Source organism: Lithobates pipiens, unplaced genomic scaffold (assembly GCF_037356315.1).
Source record: "Lithobates pipiens isolate NorthernLeopardFrog02 unplaced genomic scaffold, aLitPip1_a1.2 Scaffold_8, whole genome shotgun sequence".
Classification (NCBI taxonomy): Eukaryota; Metazoa; Chordata; class Amphibia; order Anura; family Ranidae; genus Lithobates; species Lithobates pipiens.
The window spans coordinates 8106121-8118609 of record NW_027507903.1 but is presented as its reverse complement, the minus strand read 5'-3'; the positions used below and the strand labels follow the sequence as shown (position 1 = coordinate 8118609).

The window sequence follows — 12489 nt, the reverse complement described above, 5'->3', positions numbered from 1 at the left end:
TGGATTGAGAGTAACTTGGTTTGAGAGAGTTTTGCAAGACAATTTAAATTTTGACTTAATATACAAGCGATTGTCTTGATATACAAGTAGTGCCATGTCACAACTGAGTATAAAAGAGAAGAGAGGCGCCTCTAAGTGTAGTAAAATGGTTACATTTAATGAAGGTGCAACATTTAGCAACTCACATGGTTGATGATTAAAAGTGACACATCTAAGTATCCAGGCATCCGGGGTAAATCTGTCTCCGTAGACCATCCCCCCGCTCAGCAATCAACGCCGTCCCTTCCACGCTGCGCTATACGAGCGGTTCAAGCCTCGCCTTTAGATCGCTCTACTGCAGAGTAGTCTTCCTGGGTCACGATTGCAGACTTTAAAGCCGCCGGTGAGGAGGATGATATGTGGACCGCTTTACCCCGGATGCCTCCATACTTAGATGTGCCTCTTTTAATCAACCATGTGAGTTGATAAATGTTGTACTTTCATTAAATGTAACCATATTGCTACACTTAGAGGCGCCTCTCTTCTCTTTTATACTCTGTAGCTCCTGCTGGATTTTTTGTGGATGGACATTTTATGGTTACACAACCCATCACATTACTATAATCTTTTTTATTTATTTATTTTTATGGACTATAAACAAAAGAATTTATGAATAAAAGGTTGTGGAAAGAATCATCTGAGTTTCCATTACTTCTTATGGGGAAATTCACATTGATATACAAGTGCTTTGGATTACAAGCATGTTTCCGGAATCTATTATGCTCGCAATCCAAGTTTTTACTGTATAGTATTTATAGCAACTTGGATAGATGTATCTGTATGTATAAAAAAAAAAAAAAAAGTGTGTGTATATATATATATATATATATATATATATATATATATATATATATATATATATATATACTGCACTAATCCATCTATGACTGCTGCCGATACCTTCACTGGCTTCCCATACCCCAACGTGTAAAATTCAAAATGCTAACCATAACATACAAAGCCATCCACAACATCGCCCCCATCTACATCACCAACCTCATCTGTGGATATCATCCCCTCCGCTCCTCCCAGGACCTCCTACTTTGTGGCTCCCTTGTTACCTACTCATGCTCGCCTTCAAGACTTCTCCAGAGCCTCTCCCATCCTCTGGAACTCCCTGCCCCAGTCTGTCCGATCAGCCCCTACCCTGTCCACTTTTAGAAGTTCCCTGAAAACCTCATTTATTCAGTAAAGCCTATCCCACACCCACCTAACAACTGTCCCCGAGCCCCCCCCCTATCATTCTCTGTAGCTATTACTGTACTTTTTGTACAACTACCCCCTCCCTTTAGAATGTAAGCTCTACGAGCCGGGCCCTCCTGTACCTTTTGTATTGTACTGTAATTGTGTTTTCCCCCCTATACATTGTAAAGCGCTGCGTAAACTGTCGGCCCTATATAAATCGTGTATAATAATAATAATATAATGTGTGTGTATGTATAATATAATTATACCTAAATAGATACATGAATCTATCCGAGATACCCATATAGATGTATACAAGTAGATATCCATGAGCTGTTTTTATATTTATAGTGATATCTTCATGTACATAGTGTTAGAAAAATGAATTTACTTGGAATTACAAAAGAATATGCTTGGGAATATCCATGGGTTTAAATGACACACGGATCATCCAGTTGTACCAGTAATGATTTGCGCGCTCCAGTAAAGATTGAATGTGAGGGGGTCAAAAGACTATCCTTCGATAGTAATCCTGCATTTATGGGGAACTTTAGGAGAAGCAGGCACCACATAGGGGTTCAAATTATATAGAAAGGAAAGGTGACTGTTCCATCAACAGTCCCACAAAGCCTGAAAAGAAAAAAGTTAGGATAGGTCACTTTACAAGCAGGCCTTTAGAGTTAAGTAATAGACGGGAGACGGCATAAAGCAGATGGCTTACCAATCCATGGGATATGGTGAATGACCCAGGGAGACTATATGTGTGTGTGAGAGACTTGCAGATCATGGTAAAGGGCCAATTGCAGTGGCCCCTTACCATGTCATCAGCTGTGTCCAATCATAGCTGGTCACATGAAAACAGACTTGCCGGTTATTGGCAGTCTCTTCCTCACACAGAGATCCGGCTAGGCTGACCGGGCATAGTGAGTACTTTCTTTACACTGATATTCAGTGCAGCCCCATCAGTGCTGCCTATCGGTGCCTCCTCATCAGTGCCCAATAGTGCTGCCTATCGGTGCCTCCTCATCAGTGCCCAATAGTGCTGCCTATCGGTGCCTCCTCATCAGTGCCCAATAGTGCTGCCTATCGGTGCCTCCTCATCAATGCCCAATAGTGCTGCCCTATCGGTGCCTCCTCATCAGTGCCCAATAGTGTTGCCTATCAGTGCCACATAGTGCCATGATTATCAGCCCAGCCCCATCAGTGCAGGTTATCAATGCAGCCTCGTCAGTGCCCATCCTTGCAGCCTCATCTGCACACATCAATGAAGAAAAAAAGAAAATACATATTTGCACAATATTTTTTTTTTTTTTAACAAACTTAGAAAAGGGTGTTTTTTTGTTTAGCAAAAAATAAATAAAAACCCCAGTGGGGAGTAAATACCGCCAAAATAAAGCTCTGTTTCAAAAAAATGATAAAAATGTCTTATGGGTACAGTGTTGCATGACTGCGCAATTGTCATTCAAAGTGCGACCGCACTGAAAGCTGAAAATTGGCCAGGGGCAGGAAGGGGGTAAAAGTGCCCGGTATTGAAGTGGTTAAATAAAAATGTAGTATCCATAGTGAATACTAATGTAGTTTTCTGTGTGTTACCTTTTTGTAGGCAGCTACTTTCCAGCTATACTTTAACACACAACCCCAACATGGCTGAGCTGAGGAATGGGAAAGCGGTGGACGTCTTGCCTCAATTGTGGGTGCGATGTGACGGCTCCGACCCGGAAGGGACCTGTTGGCTTGGCGCTGAGCCTATTAAAACCAGCAGAAATGAGATCACAGGAATGGCCTTCCATAAAGTGACTTATGCAGGTATGTGAGACTCGTCCACCAAACTCGAGACTTAAAGAAGGCCCCCAGATTTCCATCAGATTATTTCTCAAAAGAATCTGTGCAGCAAAACCTCTGGAAATCATTAGCAAGTTTCATTTTACTCTATTAGTAAAGCTGGGCTTCACCCATTTGCAAGGCTACCTATTGATCCGACTTTGTTTTGTTTTTTTGTTTTTTGATAATTAACTTTTCACCAAAGATAACCTTTGCTTATGAATTATAATTTTTTTATCATATGTTAGTTTAAGATGCCCAGGTTTGTTTAACCTCTTGAGATCCGCGCTATAGCCGAATGACAGCGCGGACCTGCTTTGCCGGGACGACGTCTATTGACGTCGTCCCATTCACGAGCGGCCTGCGCACCCCCTGAGGGGCACGCCCGGCGCGCTATGTGATCAGCGAGTCTATGAGACTCGCCTGATCACGGATCCGAGCAAGGGGTCGATCCCGACCCCTTATCACGTGATCAGCTGTCAGCCAATGACAGCTGATCATGTGATACAACGGAGCCGGTAATCGGCTATTATTCCTCCTCGCGCTGATAGCGTGAGGAGAGAAAAAAAGAAGCCAATCACCGGCGGCTATGATTCGGACATTAGTCCCGATCACGGCCAGCGTATCAGTGCCCACCTGCCTCCTGCCAGTAACCCCCAGATGATTAAAAAAGTGCCACACAGTGCCCACAGTGCCATACATCAGTGCCCACAGTGCCTTACATCAGTGCCCACAGTGCCACCTATCAGTGCCCACAATCTGCCTCAAAAACATTGCTGCACCTCAGTGCCACATATCCGTGCCCATCAGTGTCATCTACCAGTGCCCAGCAATGCCACCTATCAGTGCCCATCAGTCCCATCTATCAGTGGTACCCATCAGTGCCCCTTAGTGCCACCCATCCGTGCCTCCCATCAGTGCCCATCTTTGCCCATCAGTGCCGCCTTATCTGTGCCCATCAGTACTGTCTTATCTGTGCCTATCGGTGCCACCTTATCTTTGCCTTTTAGTGTCGCCTTAACTGTGCCTATCAGTGCCCACCAGTGCCGCCTATCAGTGCCCACCAGTGCCGCCTCATCAGCGCATTTCAATGAAGGAGAAAAATGACCTGTTTGCAAAATTTTATAACAAACTATTAAACATGATTTTTTATTTTGCATCTTTTTTTGTTTGTTTAGCAAAAAATAAAACTCCCATCTGTAATTAAATACCACCAAAAGAAAGCTCTATTTGTGGGAAAAAAATGATAAAAATTTCATTTGGGTACAGTGTTGTATGGCCGCGTAATTGTCATTCAATGTGCATCAGCGCTGAAAGCTGAAAATTGGTCTGGGCAGGAGGGGGGTTTAACCACTTTCAGACCGGACCATTTTGCTGGTAAATGACCAGAGGTCTTTTTTTACACTTTGGCACTGCGCTGCTTTAACTGGTAATTGCGCGGTCATGCAATGTTGTACCCAAACAAAATTTGCGTCCTTTTCTTCCCACAAATAGAGCTTTCTTTTGATGGTATTTGATTGCCTCTGCGATTTTTATTTTTTGCGATATAAACGTAAAAAGACCGCAAATTTTGAAAAAAAATGATATTTTCTACTTTTTGTTATTAGAAAAATCCAATAAACTCAATTTTAGTCATACATTTAGGCCAAAATGTATTCAGCCACATGTCTTTGGTAAAAAAAAAGTCAATAATTGTATATTTATTGGTTTGCGCAAAAGTTGTCACATCTACAAACTAAGGTACGTTTTCTGGAATTTACGCAGCTTTTAGTTTACGACTGCCTATCTCATTTCTTGAGGTGCTAAAATGGCAGGGCAGTACAAAACCCCCCCAAATGACCCCATTTTGGAAAGTAGACCCCCTAAGGAAATTGATAAGAGGCATGTTGAGCCCATTGAATATTTTATTTTTTTGCCTCAAGCGATTGAATAATGACAAAAAAAAATGTTTTTTTTTTTTTTACACAAAGTTGTCACTAAATGATATATTGCTCACACATGCTATGGGCATATGTGAAATGACACCCCAAAATAAATTCTGCTGCTTCTCCTGAGTACGGGGATACCACATGTGTGGGACTTTTTGGGAGCCTAGCCGCGTACGGGGCCCCGAAAACCAAGCACCGCCTTCAGGCTTTCTAAGGGCGTAAATTTTTGAGTTCACTTCTCACTACCTATTACAGTTTTGAAGGCCATAAAATGCCAAGATGGCACAAAACCCCCACAAATGACCCCATTTTAGAAAGTAGACACCCCAAGCTATTTGCTGAGAGGCATGTTGAGTCCATGGAATATTTTATATTTTGCCACAAGTTGCGGGAAAATTACAAACTTTTTTTTTTTTACACAAAGTTGTCACTAAATGATATATTGCTCACACATGCTATGGGCATATGTGAAATAACACCCCAAAATAAATTCTGCTACTTCTCCTGAGTACGGGGATACCACATATGTGGGACTTTTTGGGAGCCTAGCCGCGTACGGGGCCCCGAAAACCAAGCACCGCCTTCAGGCTTTCTAAGGGCGTTACAGTTTTGAAGGCCATAAAATGCCAAGATGGCACAAACCCCCCCCCAAATGACCCCATTTTAGAAAGTAGACACCCCTAAATTTAGGGGTACACTAGTGAGACTAGGTAATAAATGGCGGGTGCCCTGAAACTATAAAAAAATAACTAACCAACCAGCGTCACCTGTAACAGTTATATGGTGATCACTGGTGAAAGGGTTAACTAGGGGGCAATCAGGGGGCTTTATGCGGTAGTATATGGGGGTCCCTGGCGCTATAAAAAGCTGCGGCGAACCTAAATACCTACCTGCCTAACTAGCGTCACCTGTGACACTAATACAGCGATCAGAAAAACTATCGCTTATTAGGCTGGGTTCACACTGGAGCGATGCGGGAACGCCACGAATGCGCGGCGGGTTCCCGCATCGCATGCCTCCCGGCGGCAGTTCACACTGCCCTATGCGAACTGCTGGGAGTGTCAGTGAAATGTTAATGACACCCCCAGATCAGTTCGCATATCGCAGTGCGATCTGCAAACTTGGATCGCATGGTGTGAACACCCATGCGATCCGATTCTGCTGCGGACCAAAAAAAGGGTCCCGTGCGAGTTTGCGGCGGGTGCGACACGAATTCAGCCATACTATCTGTATAGCTGAACTCGAATCGCACAGAGATCGGATGTGATTTGCACTGCAGTGCGGTGCGAATCACATCCGTTCTCATAAACCGCTGCAATGTGAACCCAGCCTTAGTGACACTGGCGACGGGGGGTGATCACGGGGTTAAACCTTTATTGGGGGGGTTAGGGGGGTACCTTAGAACTAAAGGGGGCTAACCCTAACTGCCCTAACAGTTATTAGTCACAAATGACACCCGCCGGGTGATCAGGGGGTTAAACCTTTATTAGGTAATAAATGGCGGGTGCCCTGAAACTATAAAAAAATAACTAACCAACCAGCGTCACCTGTAACAGTTATATGGTGATCACTGGTGAAAGGGTTAACTAGGGGGCAATCAGGGGGCTTTATGGGGTAGTATATGGGGGTCCCTGGCGCTATAAAAAGCTGCGGCGAACCTAAATACCTACCTGCCTAACTAGCGTCACCTGTGACACTAATACGGCGATCAGAAAAATGATCGCTTATTAGGCTGGGTTCACACTGGAGCGATGCGGAAACGCCGCGAATGCGCGGCGGGTTCCCGCATCGCATGCCTCCCGGCGGCAGTTCACACTGCCCTATGCGAACTGCTGGGAGTGTCAGTGAAATGTTACTGACACCCCCAGATCAGTTCGCATATCGCAGTGCGATCTGCAAACTCGGATCGCATGGTGTGAACACCCATGCGATCCGATTCTGCTGCGGGCCAAAAAAAGGGTCCCGTGCGAGTTTGCGGCGGGTGCGGCGGGTGCGGCGAATGGCTGAACTCGAATCGCACAGAGATCGGATGTGATTTGCACTGCAGTGCGGTGCGAATCACATTCGTTCTCATAAACCGCTGCAATGTGAACCCAGCCTTAGTGACATTGGCGACGGGGGGTGATCACGGGGTTAAACCTTTATTGGGGGGGTTAGGGGGGTACATTAGAACTAAAGGGGGCTAACCCTAACTGCCCTAACAGTTATTACAGTCACAAATGACACCAATGCAAAAAAAAAAAAATGACATTGGTGTCACTGTGACTGGGGGGCAGGGGTAATTGGGGGGGTGATCGGGGGGTAAAGGGGGGGTGTGAGTGTGCCTGGCATGTTCTACTGTATGTGGGGTGTGTTGGTGCAACTCACCGATCCGCTCTCCTCCGTGTCGGAACGAAAAATACCGACACGGAGGAGAGAATACATCACTTCCTCTCCTGTGTTTACATTACAGGAGAGGAAGTGATGTCACCGGGGATTTCCATTCGTCGGGAGCGATCGCGAGGGGGTGGCCATGAATGAATGGCCGTCCCCTCGTCCGGGATCGCTCCCGAACGAAAACCGACCGCCGCAGGCACCGGGCGGGGGCCCGATCGGGCCCCCGACCCGCGGGAGGCAAGGGACGTACATGTAAGCCCTTATGCCTGCCCGTGCCATTCTGCCGACGTACATCGGCGTGCGGCGGTCGGCAAGTGGTTAAGTGCCCAGTAAGCAAGTGGTTAACCACTTGTACTGCGGCAGGTTGGCTCCCCTGCGTGCATCGGCATCACTGTACAGTTGCAGGGCGGGAGCGCGCCGTCAGCAGTGCGTTCTTGCACCTGCTGCACGTTGCGGGAGCAAGCACGCGGGTCGCTGGGACTCTATGACTGCCAGTGACCCACAGTCGCCTAGTACAGAGGTAGAATGGGGATCTGTCTTTGTAAACAAAAATATATAGAAGAATTTATATCAGCCTAAACTGATGAATACATTTTGTTTTTGAGATGTGTATATATATATATATAGATATAGATATAGATATAGATATAGATATAATTTTTTTTTTTCTTGAATATGTATTATAGCAAAAAGTAAAAAATATTGATTTTATTTATTTATTTTTTTTTTTAATTGTCGCTATATTTTTGTTTTATAGTGCAAAAAATAAAAACCGCAGAGGTGATCAAATACTATCACACGGTCGCGCAATTGTCAGTTAAAGCGACGCAGTGCCTTATCGTAAAAAATGGCCTGGTTATTAAGGGGGTTGTATAGTCATTTTTATAAGTTTAACCTACAGGTAAGCCTACAATAAGGCTTACCTGTGGGTAAAAAAAATATCTCCTAAACCTGTACGGTTTAGGAGATATTCCCCTCGCAATGCGTCGCTGAGTGCAGCGGCGCACAGGGGATTCTCGGCTGAAGGTCCGGTAGATGCCGGACCCTGCCGGAAAGAAAGTGACGCTATCGCGGCTCCGGCCACTCACAGCGCCGGAGCCGCGATACCCGGAAGACACCCAGAGGGAACATGTCAGCTCCTTCGGCGTGGATTGGGCCAGATATCGGGGCCTCATTCTAAGGTAAGTATTTCATAATGAGCTAGTATGCGGTGCATACCAGCTCTCATTATGCCTTTTCCTTTGCAGGTCAAAAAAAAAAAAAAAAATTCAGTGGGTTTACTGTTACGCTGAGTAAATCGATGCTAAACATGTCGGACTTAAAAATTATCAAACGCAACACATGGCGCTTTTAAAGCCTTTACAGGGTAATACTTTAAATTCACACAGGAGGTCTGGTGTTAGAATTACTGCCCTCAGTCTTATGTTCACGGTGATACTTCACATGTGTGGAATGATCCTTGTTTGCGTGCTCGCCTTGGGGGGGGGGCGGGGATGCACTTTACATTTTTAATTATTCATTTTTTTTATTTTATTTTTACACTTGCTTAAAATATTTTTTTTATCACTTTTATTTCTGTCACAAGGGATGTAAACATCCTTGTCACAGCAATAAGCAGTGACAGGTACTCTTTATGGAGAGATCTTGGGTCTGGAGACTGCCAGCCAGCTCTTCTCGTCCAACATCAGTGCCTGACCTCACAAATGCTCTTCTGGAAGAACGGTCAAACATTCCCATAGACACATCTCCTAAACCTTGTGGACGGCCTTCCCAGAAGAGGTGAAGCTGTTATAGCTGCAAAGGGCGGAGCCAACTAAATATTGAACCCTACGGACTAAGACGCCGTTAAAGTTCATGTGCGTGTAAAAGCAAGCGTCCCAATACTTTTGGTAATATTGTGTACCTGTCTGTGGTGACAGTGTGTGTACAGACGTTTATTTTAAAATCATAATTGTTAATCAAATTTTTCCAACTTTAAGGTAAGTCGGTGATGGCAGTTTAACTACTTAAACGTCACTTCCGCCCATGGCTCTTAAAGGATATATATATATATATAATTTATTTATTTATTTTCTTTTTATTGCATTTTAGTGTAAGTATGAAATGTGAGGTCTCTTTGACCCCCCCCCAGATCTCATATTTAAGAGGTCCTGTAAGAACACCAAGACAAGGCCCGACAGAAACTTTTTTTTTACCAAACAAAAATACTTTGAATCCGGGGAAAGAGCTGGTAAGTTGCTAGCATATTTGGTACACAGGGAAGACAGGCCCCCGGTTGTTATTTATTTGCGGGGTCAGGGTGATACAATGATCACGGACCCTTCTGAAGTGACAGCTAGATTTCGGGACTTTTTCGCGGACCTATACACCACTACAGTCTCCTACGACACCACTCCGATGGACAGCTTTTTGGCTCAGGTTTCCCTCCCCCAGGTTACGGAGGAACAGGTGCAGGCTCTGGAGGCCCCCCTGACCACCGATGAAATAGTGGGTGCTATTGCGGAATTTGCAAAATCCAAGTCACCGGGGTCAGATGGTCTTCCCATTGAATTTTATTCCCGTTATCAAGCCGTGCTGGCGCCTAAGCTTCTTGCCCTCTACGGGAGTCTTTTTGATACACTGACATTGCCTCCGTCCATGAGGGAGGCAACGATAGTTTTGATTCCCAAACCTGGCAAAGATCCGGGTTTCCCGGAATCATACCGCCCAATCTCCCTATTGCAGGTAGATATTAAGATTTTAGCTAAAATACTTGCTACTAGATTGAACGGAGTGATCCTTAGCCTGATTCAGGCTGACCAGGCGGGCTTTATGCCGGGGCGGAATACATCGTTCAATTTACGCAGGCTCTATATAAATCTACAGGCAACGCATGAGGCAGTGGGTGAGCATGTGGTGGTGACACTTGACACGGCTAAGGCATTTGACTCAGTGGAATGGGAGTATCTGTGGAGGTGTCTAGCAGGATACGGCTTTGGCCCGAACTTTATCCGGTGGGTGAGGCTGCTGTATCATCACCCAACGGCTAAGGTGGTGGCGAATGGGTGGTCCTCCCGGGAGTTAGGCCTTAGTAGAGGTACCAGACAGGGGTGCCCACTGTCCCCGCTGCTATATGCCTTGGCTGCTGAACCTTTAGCGGTGTCGATTCGTGAGGACCCAGCGATCAGGGGACTGACGATGGGTCGACTAACCGAAAAAATCAGTCAATATGCTGACGACACGCTGTTATACCTGGCGGACTCGGGCCCTTCCCTCGCAAAGGCCCTACAAAAGATAGAGTGGTTCGGTAGCTTTTCCGGTCTTCGTATAAATTGGGAAAAATCCCAAATTTTGCCTATTGACAGTTTTCCACAGTCAGAATCTCAGGCCAGTCTGCCTCTTCAGCGAGTCGGCACTATTAAGTATCTGGGGGTATATGTCTCTAGGAATCCAGCAGATTACATTGCGCTGAATGTAGAACCATTATTCTCCCTGGTGCGTACTAAGATTCAGGCCTGGTCTCGTCTCCCCCTTGGGGTTTGGGGGCGCGTAAATCTGATTAAAATGGTCCTATTACCTAAAATACTGTATGTGTTGTGGCATGCCCCGGTATATTTGCCGCTGAAATACTTTAAATCCCTTGAAAGTCTCCTTAGACCAGTGATGGCGAACCTTGGCACCCCAGATGTTTTGGAACTACATTTCCCATGATGCTCAACTACACTGCAGAGTGCATAAGCATCATGGGAAATGTAGTTCCAAAACATCTGGAGTGTCAAGGTTCGCCATCACTGCCTTAGACCCTTTGTATGGGGGAATAATAGACACAAGCTTGCTTGGCAGGCTTTGAAAAGCCCGACTGATATGGGGGGCATGGCTCTTCCAGATCTAAATCATTACTATGTTGCCTCACAACTGTCTCAGCTTTTCCATGTAGACAAGACTGATAAACAACGTTTTCTTACCCTTCTCTCCCCTACATGGGCACAAATGGCAGATGATCCAATAGCTGCTATCTCGACGGGGGCGGGGAGCTCCGTCGTGGAGCCAGGTAAACACTCCATGCTTTTTCATTACAGAAAGATTTGGGATCTGGCATCCACTAAACTGAATGTTGCATCACCAAATGACTATACCCCACTTTGGCATAACAAACAATTGCCGGAACTTCAAAAGATCCAGAGTGTTCAGTTATGGGTATCGAGGGGAATATACTACCTGCATCACCTGATTCACCAGGGTACTATTAAAACGTTTCAGGCGCTGCAGGAGGCATATGGTATTCCAAACACTATGCTATTTCAGTACCTACAGGTTCAACATGCACTTAGAACACAATTCCCGCAGTCATTGCCTCGGCCTGCTCCCAATCCTATTGTCGCCATAGTGAAGGACACTGATCCCAAAAAGCTTATCTCGTGCTTTTATGGTATGCTTACGGCCCCCGTCTCGGCGAGACTAGCGTATGCTCTGAAGTCCCGCTGGGAGGGTGATGTGGGTGAACTGACAGACGAGGAATGGGAGGAGGCTCTGGAGACGTGCAAGTTGGTGTCCCCTAGGCTCCAGGACAGGCTTTCTCAGATTTACATAGTGCATAAAGCATACCTCACCCCACTCAGGACCGCCAAATATAATATGAATCAATCTGTGCTTTGCCCGATGTGTAATCTTGAGACTGGGACGTTCTTCCATCTTATCTGGTCTTGCCCCAAACTGCAGGAACTTTGGAAACAAGTAGTATCATTTCTGCATGATGTTATGGGCTCGCCCTTGGCTCTAGACCCCAAACCTTGTCTACTAGGGATATTTCCTGACGTATTAGATAAAACTACTGGCACTTTCCTGCAGGAAACCTTGTTTTCTGTTCGACAAGTGATAGCTAGACAGTGGATGAGGCCCCTTCCACCCCGGGTTGAGGACTGGAAACGGGAAGTTAATCTTACGCTCCCATACAAAAAATTCTTATATAAAAATAGGGGTTGCCCAGCTAAATATCATAGAATATGGGATAAATGGCTACAGGAGGTTTGCCACGTGTGATGAGGGAATTTGATGTACTGTTACAGTAAATAACATGTCAATGTTAGGACTTTCCTTGACTATGATACATAATCGCTACTGTAATGGAAAAATGTCTTTTATCTACTGTTATGGTTATGAC

General features: G+C 45.4%; 1 protein-coding gene across 1 annotated transcript in view; it reads left to right on the top strand.

The window, feature by feature from the left end:
* The window catches only part of LOC143962614 (protein zwilch homolog), a 108149-nt gene that overhangs the window by 29475 nt on the left and 66185 nt on the right, over positions 1-12489 (top strand). The window contains exon 5 of the mRNA XM_077471927.1: positions 2828-3030. Within this exon, the coding sequence (XP_077328053.1) occupies positions 2828-3030 (203 nt within the window). The remainder of the gene's footprint in view (positions 1-2827; positions 3031-12489) is intronic.